Genomic DNA, 25,000 nt, shown 5'->3' with positions numbered 1-25,000 from the left:
ATAAATAGTTTTCAAAATATTTTTTAAAACCCACAAAGGCAATGACTAAACTTCATTCGAACTTAGCTCTCCAAGCATTGAATTGTTTGGCTTAGAAAATGCCCCCGAGAGGTTGATGTTAAATTTTTTGAATAACTCTTTTTTTTCTTTTCTCTCTCTCTCTCTCTCTCACACTCTCTCTCTCTCTCTCTCTCTCTCTCTCTCTCTCTCTCTCTCTCTCTCTCTCTCTCTCTCTCTCTCTCTCTCTCTCTCTCTCTCTCTCTCTATCTCTATCTCTATCTCTATCTCTATCTCTATCTCTATCTCTTGCTCTTGCTCTTGCTCTCTCTTGCTCTTGCTCTTGCTCTCTCTTGCTCTTGCTCTTGCTCTCTCTTGCTCTCTCTCTCTCTCTCTCTCTCTCTCTCTCTCTCTCTCGTTATATCTTGCTCTCTCTTTATATCTTGCTCTCTCTCTTTATATCTTGCTCTCTCTCTTTATCTCTTGCTCTCTCTCTTTATCTCTTGCTCTCTCTCTTTATCTCTTGCTCTCTCTCTTTATCTCTTGCTCTCTTGCTCTCTCTTTCTCTTGCTCTCCCTCTCTCTCTCTCTCTCTCTCTCTTGCTCTCTCTCTCTCTCTCTCTTTCTCTCTCTCTCTCTCGCTCTCTCTCTCTCTCTCTCTCTCTCTCTCTCTTGCTCTCTCTCTCTCTCTCTCTTGCTCTCTCTCTCTCTCTCTCTCTCTCTCTCTCTCTCTCTCTCTCTCTCTCTCTCTCTCTCTCTCTCTCTCTCTCTCTCTCTCTCTCTCTCTCTCTTGCTCTCTCTCTCTCTCTCTCTCTTGCTCTCTCTCTCTCTCTCTTGCTCTCTCTCTCTCTCTCTCTCTCTCTCTCTCTCTCTCTCTCTCTCTCTTTATCTCTTGCTCTCTCTCTTTATCTCTTGCTCTCTCTCTTCCTCTCTCTTGCTCTCTCGCTCTCTCTCTCTCTTGCTCTCTCTCTCTCTCTCTCTCTCTCTCTCTCTCTCTCTCTCTCTCTCTCTCTCTCTCTCTCTCTCTCTCTCTCTATCTCTTGCTCTCTCTCTTTATCTCTTGCTCTCTCTCTTTATCTCTTGCTCTCCCTCTTCCTCTATCTTGCTCTCTCTCTCTCTCTCTCTCTCTCTCTCTCTCTCTCTCTCTCTCTCTCTCTCTCTCTCTCTCTCTCTCTTGCTCTCTCTTTCTGCCTCCCTCTCTTGCTCTCTCTGTCTTGCTCTCTCTCTCTCTCTCTCTCTCTCTCTCTCTCTCTCTCTCTCTCTCTTTCTCTCTCTCTCTCTTTCTCTCTCTCTCTCTTTCTCTCTCTCTCTCGCTCTCTCTCTCATCATTGAGATGCCACGAAGGGTATTCAAATGTTCTTGGAACGAGTTACTCACAATAGACGAAGACATTACATTTTTAAAAACAATCGATAAATATCCTTAATTAGCAAGATAAAATACTGCCTTAGTAATTTTATACACTTATGAAAAAGGACAAACGTCATTTACTTGTATTATCACAACTCATTCAAAGAACGTTTTGAGCGGCCCATGCAACATGAAGTTTCGGTGTGCATCGTAATCCTTTTCGTTTTTCCTCTCTGTGGGATTTAAAATTATAATGTGCCGAATGATATTAATATAAAGATGATTATATTGTTGGTCATTTAAAGGATCCTATTCGTATTTATTTTGATGTTGAATAAACTAAGGCAATTTGCTGGACCAAGTACTTCATGGATATAATTTGCAACTTGGGAGGATAAGGTTGGAACATGATTACTGTGCAATCAAGCATTCAGCTGTTTTAGATCACATCATGCTCAATTCGAGAACTTTGAGTTGTTTGCAACTATTTCATCTCCTTGGCCAAGGATTATGTTGGATTTTTTTGATGGAGGCTTTTTTTTTTATCATCAGGAGGCCCATAGAAGAGGAGAAGAAGCTCATGGATTAAATAAAAAAAACAGAAAAATATTGTCATTATAAAAATGATAAAGCAATAACGTTTCAGGACCAATTTATCACCATGAGAGAAAAATGTGTTTAGTTGGAGATAATTAGTGCTTTTTGGATCCTTCCCCTCCACCTCCTTTAAAATCGAAGTGTCCAAACAAGTTAAAGCACGAGAGGTGGACGGTTACTACAGATGTACAAAGCCCAGTTACCACAAACTATTAATGACATTCAAGTGATAGATACAGAGATTTGCATCAGCATCAAATTAATCGTCAAACTCTGGAATATTCCAACAGAAACTGCTGTGTTGAAGAAAGATGTTGACAAGGATGTTACCTTGTGTCATGAGCTTCGTCCCTCCCCGAAAGGACCGCAGGAGAGACCTATTGCAATCAGTCTGTGTCAATTAGTGTGTGTGTGTGTGTGTGTGTGTGTGTGTGTGTGTGTGTGTGTGTGTGTGTGTGTGTGTGTGTGTGTGCGTGTGTGCGTGTGTTGTTATTCAAGTATCCATGTCCGTTTTGTTTAAGGGATCACGATTCGTGGATTTGGTTATTTCTTGACTTCTACGTTGTTTAGGCCAAAATCGCTGGGTACTGACACCTCAATTAGCAATGTCGTCCTTTCTTTTTTTGTATCGAAGACTATGTCCAGTCGCAGTGCTTTGTTTTCTGTGTTCACGTTTGATGGGACCATCAGGTCATATATGAGCATTACGTCCTTGTTTTCAATGATAGGTGTGTGTGTGTGTGTGTGTGTGTGTGTGTGTGTGTGTGTGTGTGTGTGTGTGTGTGTGTGTGTGTGTGTGTGTGTGTGTGTGTCGTTGGTTATCTCCATATGCGGGTTTCAGAATGTGTAACAGAACCCTCCCAGGTCTGAAAGTATCCACCTCCGTGTGTGCGTCCCTATATGTGTGTACTTGATAGTGCGCGTGTGTGCGTGTGTGTGTGTGTGTGTGTGTGTGTGTGTGTGTGTGTGTGTGTGTGTGTGTGTGTTGCTGTTTTTGCTTGGTATTTCCACACATGGGTGGGTTTCAGGAGATGGAATGGATGGACAGCAATCAGGTCTCAAAGTATGCACCTCCATTAGTGTGTGTGTTTTAATTGTTGTTTGGTTTTTAAGGATCACAAAGATCTGTAATATGCCACCAGCAAATGCTAACAATTTGGAAAAGGGAAGGCTTACTAACAGGTTTAAATCTCCCTCACTTCCATTAAAGATGTTAGAAAACAGTGATGATGGACAAACAAACCAGCACACCACCAGGACCTGTATCCTATTGAAGAGGAAAGTCAAATAAGCATTACAAACAAAGATCAAAGTACAAACACTCCTATCTATATTTAACTGGTTGTAATTTGTATGTTTATATTGTTTGTATGTTTGACATAGGCTGAGCATGATATCTCAAAAAGTTATTGACAGATTTGGACGAAACTTGGTGGACAGGTTGGGTTTGTGACAAGGAAGAATTGATTCAATTTTGGTGAAGGTCTGGATCCAGATACTGTAATTATGCAAGACCGTTATTGGCGATTTCCACTTTCTCATTGAAGAGTGGATGTGGCTTTGCATCCCAAGTGATCTCCCTCAAAATATAAGGATATTGTCCAGAATTGTCTCGTCTTTTTGGTTTCTTGTTACTTGTACCTGTCGGGAGTCCTCTTTCCATGTTATGTGTAAACATTTGTCTATCTGGTTCTCTTTGTTCTCATCCAAATAAACTCTGCTCTTTTCTTTTATGTCACCTTTTCCTTATCTGATGCTAATACTATTTCAAAAAATACCAATGCTTGTCTCTCCAGACACTCTTCTTCTTCTTCTTCTTCTGCCACCATTATCCCACCTTTCTTGTGGGGTCTGCCGTGGGAAGTTTGGCCCAAGTCTTCACGAACCGGCTCACCAGGCCTGCCATTTGACAAGTTTTGGCAGCAATTTGGAATTTGACCATGGTGCCGGTGATGGCTCGCCTACTCTTCATGAAGGACATCATGGGATCTTTAACATCCACCAACAAATGCTGGCAGATGGGATTCCCATTTATTAATGTCAATCTGTGGGATGGCACACACATTGATGAATCACCCTGCCTGTTAAGCACCAATCTGACAGTTTATAGCTGGGTGAGGAATCAAACCTAGGCTCGACAGCTTAGAGGAAAATGTACGTACCTCTTGGCCATCCTGTCAGCCTCTCTCCTAACACACATAGAATCACTAAACACACACATCTCACTTTCATAGATGGGTGGAGGGAGGGAAGGGGGGGGGGATCATGTTCTTTTCTTCTTCACCTTCCTCTCACTGATGCGTTCTGAATTAGGAAAATCATGCTCTTCTTCTTTTTCTTACTCTTCGTCTTCCTGTCACTGATGCGTTCTGTCATGCCTATTTTCCAATCTCTGCCAAATTTTCTCTCACAGAATTCTTTGTCGTGTCATCTTTTCTGTTCACCTCCTTCAATATACTTATATTCTCCCCCATCCAATAGCAGAGCAACCTCACCCCTCCTGACTCGAACATACAGTGCTTGCCCACTCTATAAATCGACCTAAGCTCACTTACACTTAGAAGAGATGCTCTACTCTGCATTGCTGAACTGGGTTTATAGAAATATGATCAGACAGCAGTGAGGGCTCCCTCACATCCTGAAAAACACATGGTCCCTGCTCATCTCCACTTGTGTCCTGTTTGCTTTCTGCTGTCAAACCATCTTGTTCACCATTATCAGAGGTCTGCGCTCCATCTTCACAGCTCTGTCCATCCAGGATGCTGCAGCTTGGTTAGATATTACAAGTCTCATGGAAAATTTTCTTTTATATATCTTCCTGATGGTTATTGTCTTCTCCATTCTGACAGACATAATTCCAGCACTGTTAGTGGTGCTACTGTGGATGTTCGTTCCTCCATTCCCCACAATGCCTGCCCCTCACTGGTCTCCTCCTACTCCGTGAAGTGCACTTGGCTTTGTGTGCTTCTCTGTAACAAAATATTGTTTCTTTGTGGTTGGCCATCGTCAACCCCCCCCCCCAAATAAAAAAAACTGCATTGACTCAATATATAAGGCTCTGCCTGCAAAGATTGACACTTTTTTTTGAACAGTGTAGAACACGAATCAGAATACAAGTCGGAACGGAAACCTGCACTTCAGCAGTACTTTGGCTCTAAACTGGGCGAATTCTTTGGAATCTCGTTCTGATCGCGCATGTGCAGACAGGAGTGAGGTATTTTTTTTTAGTCTATCTGCCTGTCTGGCAGTGAAACAAAATTGAAAATCATTCCAAACAGGAAACTTACTGTTTTAGGGACATCATAAGGGACACAAGCAACAAGCGTGACGAGCTAATTGAACGTGTTAAATACGGTGGCGTAAAAGACCATGAATAAACGGTGGTAAACTTCCAAAAAATACTTTTTTTTCTGCAACCTTTAAAACTTCTATTTTTATTTCCTGGCACTTTCAAAAACCTCCCGTTTAGCAGTACGCGGACAAAATATTACGCCATTTTACAACATCTTGACCAATCTAATTTGCCCTTCTCTTATAGTGTTGGGAAATTTTGAGATTCAGACAAAATCACAGCTTGGAAGAAAGAAATATAGATCCTGCTCGGAAACGCAAAGCAAGAGTTTAAAAGACCTTTCCCATGTCCCTTTTCTCAAGATCGCATGGGGTAAAGTGTTCTATAAATTTTTTAGCTCGTACTATAATATAACTCATGGCGGACTTTCTGAAGCAACATCAATACAGGCTAATGAAATTAACTTCTGCATTTATGTTGTTATAAGGCATCAAGGAAAAAGGATATGCAGTCTTTGAACAGGAGGTCTCTTCCTTTAAGACATTGCACCTGAAAACACCTCCAGAGTTGGGAGGGTGACTGTGGGACCACAGATTTTATCTGATACCTCTTCTACATCATTATTCGGATATCTCTGGCCTCTCTTTTTTTTTTCAAAGGTGATAAACCACCTTTGGGGCAGTGTCCATGGATCAGGTGCTTCCAAGGGTGCTGTTTTGGAGCTCTTGGTCTCAAATGAAGTCCCATTGTAATGTTGTAGAATAAAGCTAGTGATAGAGGTGTGTCAAGTGTTTTTAAGTCCAAGGGGACTTTATTGAAAAATAAGTTTATTTTCTGCTTTAATCTCTTTCCTTCCAAGTCAAACCGATAACTTTATTCTCGTCCCTTGTACTTTTGACACAAGTGATCCCTTGTACCATGTGATCTTTAAAATCTATATAAGAGTGTAAACAGAACTCCAGCTGATGGTCTATATTAGCAAATAATAATAAGCTCATTTACACACAGCAACTTATACATTGTAAATTTGTATATACTGTTCAACTACTAAATGCCCATTGGTTTGCATTCCGACCTTCTCATTTCACAAGAAAATATGTTTTTTTTTAAAGTTTCACTAATAGAGTCTGGTGACCAATACAGTTCATAGTTAGAATGTTTGGTCTTGTACATCATACATACATCGTTAAAATAGACGAACTGTTGTTCTCTTTCAATCATATCGATAACATTGCTGGAATCACAATTATGAGCAAAAGAATTCAAATACATATTGATGAATAATCATTGCCATGCATGCAAGACTGATTGATTACCTTTCTTAAATTTTTTTTTAAAATGTAATTACACTTAAAAATGAAGCTACTTTATGGAAGTGGTTGAAAAAAGTACTTTATCGTCACTCAAGGTGAAATATTCATTACTTTATGTACTTGTAATTTCCCATTCATAATATGAACACATTTTTTTAATGTGTGATGCTAACTCTTTTTCACATGGTTTATTGATACTGCAGCATTATTTTATTACATTGTTGCTTCATCGAAAAATGTGTTTTAACCCTCAAGGGTCCCCATTATGTCAAGAGCTGATGAATGAAAGTGGGTTGGGGAGTCACGTTCAGGCTAAGTGTATCTCTTGCCCTCCCTTGAGCACTGCCAACTTAACAAGACCACTTGCCACGGAGTCAGGCCGTGAACACATTAATCTCTCTTCCCTCTGCCTTGCACATTAGTGGAGATTCAGGTACAGGGGGAAAGGGGGGTTGGGGGGTGGGTGAGAGAGGAACTCTCCCAAAAACCTCAAAGCCTGTTCTGAACTGAGACATTTGAAAAAGCACAGAGATGGTGCACGGGATAAAGCCCTTCATGTAGTCGCTATCTTTACTGCAGAAGGAGGGTTGTCTCGTAATGATTTACACCAGGACCTTCCTTATTTTGACAATGTCATTGAGCATAGTAAATGTTGCATGGAGTAGCGATAATGTAGTCGAATCCTGGACCAAAAATGATCGAGCAAATGTTTCTCATCACGTTAGCAATACCAAAAACACTTGGAATATGAATTGCCAGTATAAAATTGTGCTTTCCAACTTGTTCCAACATAAGTATAGCAACTATTTTGCCTTGTATGTGATGTGCCTTTTATCCCAATATTTTCATGGAGGAAGTAGGATTTGTTAGTGAGCAGAAAATATAATGAGAGTGGTAAACAAGCCAACAACCAGCAAGAAAGTGAATATCGAGTTAGAGTATATGTAAAATATTTTGAAAACCTTGCAGACCACTTAAAATGACCCATGAAACAAGTTCGACCCCCAAGCCACAAGTTGCATACCCTTGATGGAGGAAAACATCAAAAACAAAAGCTCATTCTGCCTCACAGATAGGATGTTAACATTGATTGCACTAAGTTTTCAAACAAAAAGTAATGTATCAAAGCCGGAACCCCCCCCAGTGTCCTTGTATGTTGAAAAATCTCCAAGTTTGGAAGGGCTCGCACCAGACATTTGGGTGCCTGGAGCCAGATAAGCGACCTGCGATAGGAGAAACGCAGACGGAACATACTATCCACTGACCCGATACGGATATGGGATATAGGCCAACTGTTATGGTTTACAGTGGACAAGGAACAAAGTAATATGGGTGTTAGGGGGAATAGAATGGAATTATTGCTTGAAACAGAGAAATTCCCATGATGATAAAGAAGTTTGAGGATCACGATTGAAAGGCAATGAAAGGAATGGCCACTTTTGTTCCAACTTTTAAGGTTGTATCTAACAGAACAAGAACGGAATATTGAACAGATTCCAAGGGGAAAAAACAGGCAAACTTGTAACTGATCAATTTCTTACCATTGCTGTAAAGCACACAGTTACTATCATGACCCGTTGCTGAGGTGGGAAGATGTGCCAGCCAGCAGTCAGGTTTGTTTGTCTCTTCTATGTGAGGAAGACCTTTAATCTGTAAGCAAAAAAAAAAAAAACACAGAAGGGGGGCGGAGGAAGGATTTATAAGATGAGGAAGTAAGGGCTTGGGGGTCCTCAATCTGCAACTATGAACTGTGTAGATAACAAAGTGGAACCTATGCAATCAGCTTCAATGACACAGGAAAACATCACGGCCATTTTTCATCTGCACAATGCTCAAGTCGCACGTTCAGATGTTCCACAGGAGATTGATGTGATACGTGTACGATACATATCTTAACGTCACTTCCGAAGGACAAGCACAGAAAAACGTTCAACATAAGTGCATCTATGTCTGTTAACAAGCAGGTGGTGGGGTGAAATGATGTGTTAACTTTGAACAAAACAGTTCGACATTTAATGTCAAAAATAATACAGTGTATTTCGCTTTGTGTGCCTTAGTAAGATGAGTGTTGCTCAGTAATTTATGAGGTGTAAAGGAATGATACAACATAAGATAAAAAGCTGTGACATATGTATGTACATATTATATACGAGCTGGAAGCCCGTGGTAAAAATACCATGAGAAAAAAAGAATAAAAAAGGAAGCCTTGTATTCTTGCGCCAGCTGAAAGATCTAAAAACAACAAAAAATCTTAACAGCAGAGACATCACAACACATCTTCAGTTCATATTGGTACTTTGTTTTTTTTAAATACAAGGTCCAAAGCACACATACACATGACAAACACTTAACATAGCCACGGAACTTGGGGGGGGGGGGAATACTGTCACTTCCCAGGATACTCCAAGCACCGGCGATGTCACACCAATGGCACCACTTTTCTCATCACACTCAAGGGAGAATTTCCTCCTCCCCATGGATGCTAACCTAATGGGGATTGTCCATGCTGCATCCTTTTAAATGCTGAGCTTCAAGCAAGGAAGCAGCATGAACAATTTTTAAAGTCTTTGATATGACTCAGCAGGGGGTTTGAACCACAAAACCTCCCAGACATGGAGCGGATGCTCTAACCATTACAACACTGAGTCTCGTAAACCTTGGCTCATGTTATACAATGAAAGTACCGATCCTCGGTTCAAATTGGATTACAAAATTTCCCATCCTGGGGAAGGGGGGCATCCCCCCTCTCAGACCCTCCAACCCCCACCCCGAGACCCTCACCCCCTTCCCAGACCATCACTCCATCCCAGCCCCGCATAACTCCCAGCCTTACACGCCTCCCAGACCCCCTTCCCTTCATTGCTTCCCTTCCTCGCACTGCGGGTTCTTTACATCCTCCCACATTTTCTTCTCTCAACGTTGGCAACTATGCAAATGGCTTAACCGGGGACGATCAGTGTCCACACGGATAGCACCACACGTTCAGTGCGGTGAACCCTTGGGCTCAGACCACTATTTGGGAGATGGGTGTGAGGGAGTGCCAGCACATCACATAGCCGGCTCAGACGTTCCACCGAAGCATGGTGGTGCCTGCTGCAGTGACTTGCTTTATACACATCATTAAAAGTAAACAATGACACAGGTGTTTTTTCATGGTTGCGAGATTCCCTAAATTACTTGGAGAAAGACGTTTATAATCATTAATTATGGCTTTTCTGGTGTGGTCCCTGGTCGAGTTTTTCAAGAGAAAATAGTTGGAAACAAATGGCTGCCTCTATCACTCCAAAAAATAAAAAAATAACCCAGGTTTCAAGAAAAACATGTCTATATACATATATAATACATCATGGTGATATAGCTCAGATAGATTCCAATTGCATTTACAAGAGGCCTGGGGCTTTGAGGCCGACAGTAAATATACCATTACATGAGCTCCAACCTTTCCATATTTGATGATCATTTTAACAGTTTCCTTAGTCATTTTACACTGACGGGAAAATTTGTAAGGAGACCATAGCAATTGTGATTATGACCGCTCCTTATGAATCTTTGGCTTCACAAAAGACCAACATGGCAGTTGAATGGTGTCTTTAATCGGCGGAAGAAATGTTTCACACAAATATCTGGACAAATTGGCATATTATTATACAGATAGATGTACAGAGCAGTGTCAAATTCAAAAAGAATCACATTTTTTAACAGCAAAGATATCGTGGAATATTTCTTAACAGAAAAATAATTTGGGAGCAATTGAAGCAGCGGTTGGACTTGTATACCGCCCAGGTATCAATTTTTTGTCCCATTGAAAAAAACAATTTTCCTGTACATTGGGATTAATTTGATGTCATTTTACACTGAAGGGAAAACTTGTAGAGAGGGCATGGCAATTGCAAATTAGACCGCTCTGAGTAAATACAGTATTTGGCATATATATATATATATATATATATATATATATATATATATATATATATATATATATATATATATATATATATATATATATATATATATATATATATATATATATATATATATATATGTATTTGGCATATATATATATAAGCCTGGTGTTGGCGCAGTGGTTAGGGCAGCGGCTTGGGATCCGAGAGGTCCTGAGTTCAAGCCCCGTTGGGCCACTGAATTAATACACCAGGGGGTTGACTCAGCCTGTCATCCTTCTGAGGTCGGTGAAATGAGTACCAGTATACTGGGCCGGTGTATACCCCGGTTAAAATAGGTGTACCTTATCCCTGTGTCGTAAGAGGCGACCAGGGTTGCGTCAGGAAGGGCATCCGGCGTAAAACATGTGCCAAATCACTATGCGGATCATACGGATGATCCGCTGTGGCGACCCCTCACGGGAGCAGCCGAAAGAAGAAGAAGAAGATATATATATATATATATATATATATATATATATATATATATATATATATATATATATATATATATATATATATATATGATGGGTTTTCTGGTGTGGTCACAGATAATTGAAAGCTGCACCTCCAGGAGAAAAAGTTCTCCCCTGTGCCTTAGTCGGGGTCGACAGCTCAGAGAGCATGAAAAATTTGCAACGCCTGACATTTATGGAAAGATTAGGACAGGAATTTGGAATTTTCACAGCACACAATGTCCTTCCCTTTTTAACGATGTTCAGGGCTGTCTCGCTGGACCTATCTCATGCTTTTGATACAGTCTGGCACCCTGCCTTGCTCTCTAAACACTCTGCCTATGGCATCGAAGGCCAATTCCACATGTGGCTTGTTGACTTCCTCTGCTTTCGTAGCCTATCAGTATGTGTGGCTCTCAACGGAATAATTTCATCTCCTCCATATGTGAAGGCTGGAGTGCCCCAAAGCAGTGTTCTGGGCTCAGTCCTATTCGTGATCTTCATCAACATTCTCTCTGACTCTCTGGAAAATCTTCTTTATATATTTGCTGATGACTCCACCCTCTGCCATGACATACCACATTCTTCAAACAGGTAGGCTGCATCCTCCTCCCTCTCTTCAGACCTTGAAAAAAAACAACACAAACTGGTCATACACTTGGAATATGTCTCAATCCTGACACATCTCACACTCTCAGCATCTCTTTTCGAAAGGACCGTCTGTCAAACCCTCCTATTTAATATCTGAACAATCCTCCTGCAGAAGTTCAGTCATTCGAACTTCTGGGTCTCACTATCAACCACAATCTTTCTTGGTCAAACCACATTTCAAAGTTGGCCTCCAAAACCAGCTGCCGACTGGGCATCCTCTGTCGTACAAAGTCTTTCCTTGGCACACCTGGACTCATATCCACATGATGGATATACTTGATGAAATGTCCTTCAATCCAGACAAATATGCTCCAGACAAATCGGGAACAAATCCAGACAAATCAGGAACTGCTCCCTGCTTTGGGCTGGCACTCTTACCTCACACGTTGCTCTGCTTGATGCCGTTGAAACCAAGGCCTTCAAGATTATTGGAATCTCCAACAACGAAGCTGAGCCGATGGGCCTATCACCTTACTCATCACAGCCAGGTTGGTGGTCTGGTTTATTCCACCTCCTTTCTGGTCTTGCACCTTCTGCTCTTTCTGTGATTTGTCTCCCTCGGTTTCCTGCAGGGCACACATGGTCCACCATCAACTACCTTCTCGTGAAACTACATTAATGCAGGATCACTGCTCACCTCTACTCATTTGTTCATCTTTTTTCCCCACCTGTGGAATCAAATTCCACATTATCTTCAATCTCATTCTTCCAACCAGGTCTCCAAAACAGCTGTTCACCCCCAATCCAAAACCATGCTCTTTTCTACCCTCGTTAACCCCCCCTCCTTACCCCTACAGTTTGTCCTTCCTGAAAGTTTCCTTCTGTATCCATGCTGATTTCCTGACCCACATTCCTCCTCACACCCATTGTTTGTCAAAGTCTCCTATTTTGTCCTTCAACTCCAATGTTAGTGGCCCTCCTCTCTACTGTTCCTTTAATTCTGTCATGTCCTGATCCATTCAGTCTTCGAGCTCTTTCACAAGCCACATACTACAGCATGTATGCAAAAAAAGAGATAAAGTGAGATATTTAACATTCACCAGTGAATGCTGGAAGATGGCATAGTCATCGTAATGTTCCATCCAAGGACAGCACACTGATTAATGCAATCCATTGCCCACAGAACATCAGGATGACTGTATATAGTCAGGTTAGGATCCAAACCCAGACAAGACAGCTCAAAGGTGTGTTCACCTCTGAGCTGTCCTGCCAGCCCCATGTTGATATATATGTATGCAGACATTTTCTTCTCCCATGGCTCATTGCTCATGTGTGTAAACGTTGTGGTGCATCCGCAGAGATAAATGGCAGCCGAGTGAACCACAGGAATTCTCCCAGGAGGGAAGAACTATCCCTGTGGCAGATGGCCTGGGCACAACTTGATCGCAGCTGGCAAGGCTCTGGGTGTGTCACTCTTAGTGCCGGCAATGCCACCATCGAGTCATTGTTCACCATCACCGCGCTCCTCCTCTCACCCACTCACATTATTAATGCCACATGAAGCAGCAGCAGCATGCAGGCCGATAGACATTAATCTGTCACTGGGGTATGGTGGTGAGTCGGTGATAGGCTCTCTCTCCTGTGCTTTGCTGATATTTATCCTCGCCGAAGGAGAGGGTATTGCATTTGGGTCCAATTGCTTGTTACTTGGCAAAAAAAAAATTTGGCCAAATATGTTGGTCTGTTGCATTTGTCTGTCTGTCTGCCTGTCTGTTACACGGTTTTTGGCCACAGTTTTCAAGCAATCGTTCTGAATTTTTTTGTGTGTATAGTTGACCGGCCAAGAACAGCAACACTTAATTTTGGTGAAGATTCGTATCTGGATCCAGATCTCAGAATATTCTAAGTGATTCTTCACCATTGAGAGAATGGGACAAAAACGATATATAGCACACAAAAGCTTGTGGGTGGATTCACATGGAACTCGGTGGACTGGTTGGTAGTGTCACTACGAAGAAATGATTCAATTTTGGTGAAGATCCAAATCCATATCTGGAGACGAGAATTACTTAATATTTAACCGATTCTTCACCATTGAGAGATGGGGCTAAAAACGACATTGCATGATATCTCGAAAAGTTGTGGACGGATTCGGATGAAACTTGGTGGACAGGTTGGGTATGTGACAAGGATGAAGAGTTTCGATTTTTTTTGAAGATCCGATTCCGAATCTGGATCCAAGAATTTTACAAGTGATGCTTCGCCACTCATAAATAGGGGCAAAATCGATACATAGCACAATATCTAAAAAGGTTCTGGATGGATTCCGCAGAAACTTTGTGGAGAGGTTTGGTGTGTGAAAAGGACTTCGATTTTGATGAAGACCTGTATCTGGATCCGGATTTGAGAATTCAAATCTTCACCAAAAGATCTGAATACTTGATCAAAGGACAGCGAAACTTGGTGGACAGGTTGGGAATTTTGGTGAGGATCCAAAACCAGCCAAGGACAGCAATGCCTAATTTTGGTGAAGATCCGAATCCGGATCTGAGAATTTTAAAAGTGATTCTTCACCATTGAGAGATAAAGCCAAAAACGATACATAGTACAATATCTCAAAAGGTTAATGATGGATTTGGACGAAACTTGGTGGACAGGATGGGTGTGTGACAAGGACGGATCAATTGAATTTTGGTGAATATATGAATCCGGATCCGGATGTGAGAATTTTAGAGTGATTCTTCACCATTGAGAGATATGGCCAAAAATTATATTTTGCACAATATCTCAAAAGATTATGGATGGATTCGGACGAAACTTGATGGACAGGTTGGGTGTGTTAGAAGGCCAAATCGATTCCATTTTGGTGAAGATCCGAATCCGGTTCCAGATACAATAATTATTTTTTAAGTGATTCTTCACAATAGAGAGATGGGGCTAAAAACGATATTGCATGATATCTCAAAACGTTGCAGCCAAATTCGGATTAAACTTGGTGGGCATGTTGGGTGTTTGTTGATGACGAAGTGATTCGATTCTTGTGAAGATCTGAATCCGGCTCCGGATCCGAGAGTTTTTCAAGTGATTCTTCAACACTGAGATATGGAGCCAAAAACTTTGTATCGCATGAGATATCCAAAATTTGTGGACAAGTTATGACAAAACTAGGTGGATGAGTTGGCAAGGTGACAAGAACAAGTCGATTCGATTTTGGTTAAGGTCCAGAATCAGATCCGACCCATCAGTCGCATATAAAGTTTAAACTATTCAGCCTGGCAGAGGTATGTATGTGCTCAACTGAGTGCCATTCCATTTTGCCAAGTGTCACTCTCTGAGTGATTTTTCATTTGTTACTTGGCAATTTTTTTTTTTGACAAGTATGTTGATCGCCTCCGTTTGTTTGTTTGTCTGCTCGCCTCCAGCCCAAACCGCTCAACCGATCGTTCTGAAAATTTCAGATTAATGTCACCGACCCTGTGACGGTCACATTTTAAGTTTCGTAAAATTTGGTTGACTAAAAAGGTCTACAGAGGCCAATATGAGCCAAATTTTCCAAAATCCTCAAACTTCATCTGATTGACTTGAAATTGGAACAGGATTTGCAAATCGGGTCAATGAATTCAAACATTATTACTTTTGAGGCTAGCATAGGTCAGAAGGTCAACATAGGCCATAAGGTCAAACCAACATAGTCCAAATTTTTTAATTGTTTCAAAAATTTTCATTTTTCATCGGATTGACTTGAAATTTGAAGACCGTTTGCAAATCAGGATGCTGAATTCAAGCACCAATTATTTTTTTTTCGATCAACATAGGACAAAAGGCCAATTTTGGTCAAATTGGGCCAAATTTTCTAAAATCCTTAATTTTCATTTAATAAACTTGAAATTTGAAGAGCATTTGCAAATCAGGTCAGTGAATTCAACCACATATTACTTTTGAGGTCACCATAAACCAAAAGGTCAACATACACCAAAAGATCAACATAGGCCAAATTACGAAAATCCTCAATTTTAATCCAATTAACTTGAAATTTGAAGAGGATTTGCAGATCAGGTCACTGAATTCAACCACCTATTAATTTAGAGGTAAACATAGGCTAAAAGGTCAAAATCGGCCAAAAAGCCAATTTGGCCCAAATTTTCTAAAATCCTCAATTTTTATCCGAGAGACTTGAAGATCTTGAAATTTGAAGAGCATTTGCATATCACTTGGTTGAATTCAACCACCTATTAATTTTCAGGTCACCATACCAACATAGACCAAAAAAAAAACAGCCACAGCAAAAGCATATTACCATAGACATAGCCAAAAGGTCAACATCGACCAAAAGGTCAACAGAGGCTAAATTTAGAAAATCCTCACGTTTAATCCGATTAACTTGAAATTTGAAGAGCATTTGCATATCTGGTGAATTAATTCAACAACCTTTGATTTTTGAGGTCAATATTGGCCAATAGGTCAACATAGGCCAAAACGTCAACATGGGCCACATTTCTAAAATTGTTTCTAAAATTGTCAATTTTCATCCGATTGACTTGAAATTTGAGCAGGATTTTAAAATCATCAAACTGAATACAACCACCAATTATTTTTGAGTTCAGCACATTTCAAAAGGTCAAGATAGGCCAAATGGCCAACAACTTTGGATCACTTTCAAAAATCCTCAAATTGCATATGATTGACTTGAAATTTCAACAGAATTTGCATATCAGGTCAGTTAATTCAATCACTTTACACAATTAATCACAATTAATTTTAAGGTCAAAAGATCAACACAGGCCTAATTTCTAAAATTGATAGATAGGGCCAAAAACTATAAACAATATACAGCAGACGGTGTAAGTCGGCAGCGTGTAACTCGTCACTTCGCCTAAGTTGGCAGCGTCAAAAAGTCCCGAATTTATCTCATGTTAAATCCCTTTGAATAAAGGGTCATCCCTCTGTAAGTCGTCATCTCTAAGTCGTCACTTCGTCTAAGTCGTCAGATGTTGTCCATTCCCACGTAATGGAAACTCAAGTAAATTACTACTCCTAACTCGTCACATGGAACTGCTGCCTCATGAGAAGCCCGATTTCATGGAATCGTGATGCTCGCTCATTGGTGTACACCGCCAGTGATAGGCTATTTTATAACTGCTTACACACGTTGATCGCACTGCAGGCAGGACAATGGCGACTCAGCGTAAGCTTACAACTAAAACCTACCAAGAAAAATACGGCATTATCCAGTTTTGCGAGGCAAATCCACTGATGAAGAAAACAAACATAGATGAGAAGTTGGACATCAAACGGCAGATATTGAACGATATCTTGAAGAATAAGGGCAAGATATTTGGGCAAGTGGAGAAGATCGTGAGGCCGGTGGGAAGTGTGAAATGCGTGAAATGTGTGTCCTTTGAAGATGTCGATGACGCGCTCATCATCTGGTTTCGGCAAATGTCGGCTCAGCCAAATATTCGGTTTCGGCCGATTCGGCCAAATATTCGGCCGATACTGTCTTTCGGTGGAGGATTGCCCAGCCAACATCATGGAATACAATGACCGGTTTGAATCCTTTCTCATGCACCAGATGCCCAAGAGTTTGAGGCAGTCAAACATAACGGATTACTTCGCGAAGAAGTAAAGGATCGATTGAGCTTAGTGTTGAAGTCCGATCATGGTTTTATATTGGCTTGTTTTGTACATTACCGCACTCACTTACACATAGGCATTGAGTGGTAATCATCACCACGATGACTGTGTGTCATGTAATTTGTCACCATACCATCACCGATGGTATACGAGTTGTCTTACAGAGTTGTTCATTATCTTTACTTTTGAAAAACTCATTCATGAATTCCATCTTTGCTTGATCACTTTCCAACTCACCAACTCACCCCCACCTATGCCCCGAGGATTGTGTTTTCCTTTTGGTACAATAGCCGGCTCTCACACATATGTGTCCAGGCCACGCAGCCATGTTGGAAAAACAGAAAAAAAAAACTTTGGACCTCGATCTCTGAAACCACACCAAGGAAAAAATTGAAACTTGGCACATGGAAAGTACTCCTCATGGGAAATAAGTGTGATTTTTGATGACATCATCGGTGCCTTCATTTTTACATCATAATTGCATATGTAGAGCACCGCATCTGATCAATGTGAAAAATTTCGAGGGTCATTCAGGGATAAATGGTCCACAAAAAAAAAAATGATGATGTCATTGGCAAGTGATTCGGCAGCCATATTATTTTTTGAAAAAAAACCTTCAAAATATCCTTCTCTGAAGTGGCTGAACAGATCAAGGCAAAACTTTACAAGAATGTCTGCCTATCCATGAGGAACAAAAGGTCCCACACATATGATGTCATGTCACATGGTTTGGCAGCTATATTGGATTTACCCGAAAAACTATTTAAAAACTCTTCTTCTCCATAATGGCTGGTCAAATCAAGGGAAAACTTCACTCAAATGTTCACCCAGCAGCCATGGGTGTGCAATTTTGTTAAGGAATGATTGATCGGTCCCATGGGTGTGGCAGTCATATTGGATTGAAGAAAATATTAAATAATTTTTTCTCTGCAACTGCTTAAGCAATCGACATGAAACTTCAGATATATGATCTAGTCATGATGGAGAATACATGTTTTAAATTTCAACTTGATCAAACACATGATCTGGCAGCCAGAGTTATTTAATGTTTTGATATGGGTTATTTTATTTTTTTTTGAATAAGGCTTATTTGGCTGTGCCTAGATAGGTTTGAGGGTTCTGGGGTAGCAGCTGAAATGTGAATCCCATCCAAGTTCCTCCTGATAACTTCCTCTTTTCTTTTTGCTTGTTTGGGTTCCTTTTTATTATTCCAATGCAAGACTCTATCCAGTTGGTCTTCCATTTGATTTGAATTGAATTAAATTTAATCCCATTCTAAATTCAATTAAATGATGAATAATAATAAAAAAGACATCATGGGTCAGGGTCAGGTGTCGGATCAAAGCGGGGTTGCATCAAAGTGGGACATCTTGTTACCCGGTCATAACCAGAAGTTAATAAAGTGGCAGTTCTAATTACGTCTATTATTAATGATGTAACACACCAGTACACAGACGTCACACAAAATACACCACCCAAAAGCAGTCCTGGCAAGGGTCTGCAATCTTTGATTGCTCTTTTTCTTGTTTCATTTGTGCAATGCCAAGTACTTGTACCAGGGGTACAAAGTTTTCTAAAGTATATTTCCTGAAGTTTTGAAATTGTATAAACCAAGGTGAAGTGATGTAAAATATTCACCAAAGCAAAGAAAATCATATCTATTAGCAAACATAAATATATGGACGTAATGACGTCATAAGACATACTGGTGGAGGTTCACTCTTCATAGAGCTGCAGCCTGCAGGTGCTTACAGACCTGCAAAGGGTCCTTATGAGACAAGTTAATGAACCCTATGTTTGAACTATACAACAAAATTGGAATTTCACAAAGGTTCCAGGCTAAAACAATCTCTTTTTAATTAAAGATACTGTGGAATTGTTAACATCCATAAGCAAATGCAATTGCATGCGACAGCCAGCTGAAGGTGCACAACCCTGAACATTATAAGCTACCACACAATTCCCTTCACTATCACCGTGACCAGATGGTAGATTTAGATGGATACAATTTTGCCAGGAATCAAAAGCAGGACAAGACAGAATGATCAAAAAAGCTATTGTGGCATACTCGATCGATACACTGTATTGTGTGGGAGACATACGAAGAAGAGCAACAACAACAAAGAATGTTCATAGTAGAACATGCTAGAGCATTTCCCTTGAAGTGAAGTGAAACAGATGTAGCCTTTTATATATATCCACAAATGCTTCGCAGTTTCATGTGTTCATTTGTCCATTGTCCCATTTGCAACGACAAAAAAGGTTGGTCGACCAGCTGGTTGGTGTCGTCATCCTGCCTTATCCTTATTAGGATAACACAACATTTGATTAGAGACTTGGAGGCGGGATTTCATTTATCCAACGTTATCATACCATGATAATGGCACTGTGCTCTATTTTTTGTGTAAGGTATCATGCAATTGTTAAAAGTCCATATGGTTGAGTGCGATATACCTAGATTATGAAAAGACAGCATGGCCCCTCAATATAGTTCTTCCCTGCTTCCCATGCTACATAATTTGAGTCTCACATCCGATTCCTCCAGTAATAAAAACCAAGACCAGGACCAGGTGGTTATATTTTCACAAGGAGTTCAGAGGTAGTTATACAACTAAATGAACTATCCAGCAGTTAACATCAACCTTTACAATGTATCAAATTACAAATGATAAAAATCCTGGCTTTCTTGGGATATATATTCCATAAACCCATCAGTAAATATTTTCAAATCCATCACACATTACGAAACAGCATTCAAATTCACTCCTCGCAGATTAATACTTTTTGAATGAAAATGGATAATCATCAACAATGCATTGTTTGTGGTGACACAGACATTTTTATTTGACATCGACAATAGCCACGCAAGTAATGGAAACGAACTCTGATTGGTGTTCAAAGCTCGCAGTAGTCCAGGAAAAGTAAAAACAAAACAAAAACTTTTATAAATATAAGTAGTTATTATTCTTTTGTATACAGCTGATTATTGCTCTTAGCTGCATCATTGCTGGAAATATAGCTGTGCTGCTGATGCAGTGCCCCATTTCTAGTAAGCTGGTACTTGTTTTGCCAATTTCAGAAGGATGACAGGCTGAGTCAACCCACCTGGTATGATTTAACAGCATGACAGGGGCTCAAACTCAAGACCCTAACATGTTAAGCCAGCAACCTTAACTGTTAAGCCAACACCAGGCATATATAATATATGTTTATATATATATAATATATGTTTATATATATATATATATATATATATATATATATATATATATATATATATATATATATACATATATATATATATATATATAAATATATATATACATATATATATATATATATATATATATATATATATATATATATATATATATATATATATATATATATATATATATATATATATATATATATATATATATATATATATATATATATATATATATATATATATATATATATATATATATATATATACATATATATATATAAATATACATATATATATATATATATATACATATATATATATATATATAAATATATATATATATATATATATATATATATATATATATATATATATATATATATATATATATATATATATATATATATATATATATATATATATATATATATATACATATATATATATATATACATATATATATATATATATATATATATATATAAATATATATACATATATATATATATATATATATATATATATATATATATATATATATATATGTATATATATGTATGAAGAAAAAGCATGACCCCCCCCTCCCCACGCGACCCTCGTCCCTCGCCGCCCGTCCTGTCATGTTCTGGTGACTGGACGAGGGTTGCGTCGGTCCTGCGCGCCCATTCGGGGCATCCCTGACGAGATGCGTTTGGTGCTGTTAACGTGCTTGGCCCGTCCCCGCACCACGCGGTCCGAGTGGCCTGGGCCATGCAGTACGCCTCTGTCTGGTGGCGAATTGTATCGATGCCAATTTTAGATTTGGCCGAAACTTGGTGGATGAGTTGGTTAGGTGACAAGAACAAGCCAATTAAATCTTAGTTCAGTTCCAAATCCAGATCTGGCCTATCAGTGACAAAACGTCAACTAATCAGCTTGGTGGAGGTATGTGCTCTTGAGAGTGGCTGTTCTAGTTTTAAATGCAAAACTTGGAGTGACTGGTGCATAGCTATGAAGTATGCACACTCGCCTCTGAGCTGTCCCGGCTGGATTCGAGTCTTGGCCCAGCTATAAGCATTCATCCTGGTGCTTTGCAGGCAGGGCGATTCATCAGTGAGTGCACCATCCCTTGGAAGGACATTAAGGATGTGTTTGGTAGCACTGCATGTTGGTGGATACTAAAGATCTGACAGCATCTTTCACACAGAGTAGGCAACTTTTCACTTGCACCATGAACAAATGACAAACTCTATTTTCTTTCAGTTGAATGTCAGGCATTGCCAGCCAGTTTGTGAAAGACCTGACTAAAAACGTTTTTTGATTCCACAGGTTAATGGGGGAATAATTTGGGTCTTTGAATACGTTTTGAAAACAAATGTACCATACCATTTTGTCACTGCTTCCATTGAAGTAGGATTAAAACACGTTTTTATTGAATTAATGTTTGTGGAATTTTAAACAGAAAAGTTTATTTTATGTAGTTCATGCACTTTACCTTTTAAGTAGTGGGATTACTGTTAAGTAGAATTTGATTTTAATATGTGGCAACAATTACTTACTATATGCAGCAAGAAATGCAGGATCCTTTGATGGTATGCGAGAAATGGACCATCTGATGTCATCCTTCACACTTGGGATTTCACCTTGATTGTGAGAAGCCTGGGGAATCCATTCTTATATTCATAGGTAGTGAGAAATGGCAGGAGGACTTCAAGTACCATTTCAGAAACGAGAGGGTATTCACTGATGACACTGGGCAACAAAAAAAACTTTTCGTCTGCTACTAAGTGAAATGCAGGTGTTCTTGGCTAAATCTGGTCCACTGATTTTGAATCTGTAGTCAGAATTTGGTCAGAACGTCAGGTTTTCAAAATATGTATTTGTATTAATGATACCCAGCATGCTTTTTTAGATACTTTATTATTGCAGATCGACACATTGTACATCTAATATCAGTGCTTGGTACTTACTTTCACATCATAGTTCGATAACAATGAGTGATCTTGTATAATGTGTTGTATACAAACCAAGAACAGAAACAAGTTGCAGAAAAAGAAGTTAATAAAACATTAGAACATGGTAATTTAAGGATGGGTGTAAACTTGATCGGGAAATCTGCCCCATTGCGAGTGACTCACAAACAATACTTCAAGTTTACACTCTTCCTTTCAATATAATCAGCATCAGCACTGTTCAGACGTGTTCAGAAGTATGTGTGAGGCACTTGCTCTTGCGCTTACGTGTGGAATTGGTCTACTGTTGTAGGAATCAGCAGTAATCACCCATCATGTTTGGATTGAACCGGCCTTGATACCGAGTTTCCATAACCGAAATGTCTTGATGGAACCTTTTGCCATGCTCATCGCTTAGCTCACCCAGATTAGGTGGGAAGAAATCAAGATGAGAATACAAGAAGTGCATTTTAAGAGACATCCTCCAGTCCATTCGCTGATAGGCCTTTCGCATGTTGTCCACCAATTCCACATACTGTCCAGCTCTATGGTTCCCAAGAAAGTTCTGCACAACCAACACAAATGCTTCTCATGCTGCAAACTCAAGTGGGTTCAGTTTATTTTTGAACTCGGGATCACACATCAGTTTTCCGATCTGGGGCCCAACGAAAATGCCTGCTTTGAGTTTTGCATCAGTTTTCTCTGCACCAAACTTCTCCCCGAGATATTGGAAGCCATTACCATCGTGATCCAGCATCCTAAGATGCTTACCATTAATGCTTAGCTGAGATGATAAGATGCTTACCGAAGATGCTAAGGAAGCCATTACCAATGCCTTGACAAAGTTTATCATCAGGGTGAGGGTTAGTTAAAAATTGTAATGCCGCGTAGAAAATTTTACTTAAAAATTCATAGCTTGGTCAGTTTTCATCTATTTAATTAATTTTAAGTGCATTATAAAGCTCTTTTTATGAGAAATAATATTGTACAACAGTTGTATTGCTATAACTGAAATGAAAAATACGAAATAATTAATAATTTATGATCACTCAAAATCCTCCACCAGGGAAAGCTACTGGAATTGGACCATATGTACAACTCAAAATCCTGACGTGCTGAGAAAATTCTGACTTCAGATTCAGAATCAGCAAACTCAATTTAGTCTAGAACATACTTCCAACCTGGCCTCCAAAACCAGACGCCGACTGGGAATCCTCCGTCGTGCAAAGGCCTTCCTCGGCCCATCTGAGCTCCTGACCACATACAAAGTTTTCACTCACAGCCTGATGGAGTACTGCTCTCCCCTCTCGGCTGGTGCTCCTGCCTCTCACCTTTCTCGGCTTCACGCTGTGGAAACCAGGGTATTTGGGATCATTGACATCTCCCGCGATGAAGCTGAGTCTTTGGGTCTCTCATTCTCTCACCACAAGCAGGTCGGTGGTCTTTCTGTCTTCTACCGTCTCCTTTCCAGTCTCACCCCCCCCCCTGCTCTGTCTGCGATTTGTCCCCACCATATTTCCGGAGGGCGCTCAAGGTCCGCCAACAACCCCCTTCTGGTAAAACTACCAAAATCACGAATCACTGCTCACCTTCACTCCTACATTCCTCTTTTTTTCCCGCCTTTGGAGTAAACTCCCACACTCTCTTCAATCCCATTCTTCCCTCCAGGTCTTCAAAACAGCTGTTCACCACCACCTCTTATCATCCCTCATCCAAATCCTCGATCTTTTCTACCCCCGTTAATCCACCCCAAACCCACCTCGTTCAAATTCCCTGCTTCCTTCCTGAAAGTCCCTGTAATGTCCATCTTGTATTCCCCATGTACCCCACCCCATCCCTCTCCCTTCCACAGATCTCCTAATGTCTCTGTTCCCCACTGTTTTGTCCTTCCCACTCCCACCCCTCTTGTCTCATGCCCCCCTCGCTGTGCGTTGTGTGTTCGCTCTCAAATGAGCCTCGACAAGGTATACCAGAAAAAAAATCTTCCATCCCAGTAGCAAATTCTGTGTTGTTCAGCATTCAATGAATTAGATAATTAATTTGGAGCTATATCTGTGAATTTATCCTTCACATCATCATCATCATCATCATCATCATCATCAATCATATCAATAAAATGTTCCTATGCATGAATATTGCTCAGCCATCACTTGAAAAGGATTCTTCACCAGGGAATGAAGTGCTTCTTGTAGTGCTGGGAAGTAGTGAGGAAACTCGTCATATATGACACTGGTGTTCACTGATGGATAATCTGAGAGCACAATTGATGTTGAATTTCTACTCCTCACTGAAAGAGGAAAGTGTTGGAAACATACCACATCTGACCGTGTCGAGCTTTTTTTTACACCATAGATCCAACTTCATGCGGAAGGCTCTGCCTTTATTACTTAGATATATTAAAGTTTAACAGCTTCCCTGAAGTGACAGAATAAATCAAAAATCGACTCGGTATATCGAGGAAAGAAGCCATTTCTTACCAAGGAACCTTTTGTTCAGCTCTTGGTTCTCTCTGCAGGAAAAACCTCAACCGTGTTTTCATGAAATATAAAAACACGCTTTACTAACTGTCTTCGAGAGAGCCACTGGATTTGTGTATTTTGCAATTCATTTTGTTGCAGAGCTCTCAAAAAGACTATTCATAGCATGCGCCTCAATGAAGTTCACTGTTTGTATGATGACATCCATCCCA

General features: G+C 40.0%; 1 protein-coding gene across 5 annotated transcripts in view; it reads right to left on the bottom strand.

The window, feature by feature from the left end:
• Window positions 1-25,000, bottom strand: part of LOC147023559 (zinc finger protein ZFPM2-like) — a 295,685-nt gene that overhangs the window by 21,250 nt on the left and 249,435 nt on the right. For all 5 annotated transcript variants that reach the window (XM_085889054.1, XM_085889053.1, XM_085889051.1 and 2 more), the window contains one exon: window positions 8,090-8,198. In XM_085889054.1, the coding sequence (XP_085745180.1) occupies window positions 8,090-8,198 (109 nt within the window). The remainder of the gene's footprint in view (window positions 1-8,089; window positions 8,199-25,000) is intronic.

This window comes from Eptatretus burgeri, chromosome 7, assembly GCF_056783735.1.
Source record: "Eptatretus burgeri isolate ZD-2024b chromosome 7, Ebu_testis_v1, whole genome shotgun sequence".
NCBI lineage: Eukaryota > Metazoa > Chordata > Myxini > Myxiniformes > Myxinidae > Eptatretus > Eptatretus burgeri.
Note: the sequence above shows the minus strand (reverse complement) of the source record. Positions and strands in the feature narration are given on the sequence as shown.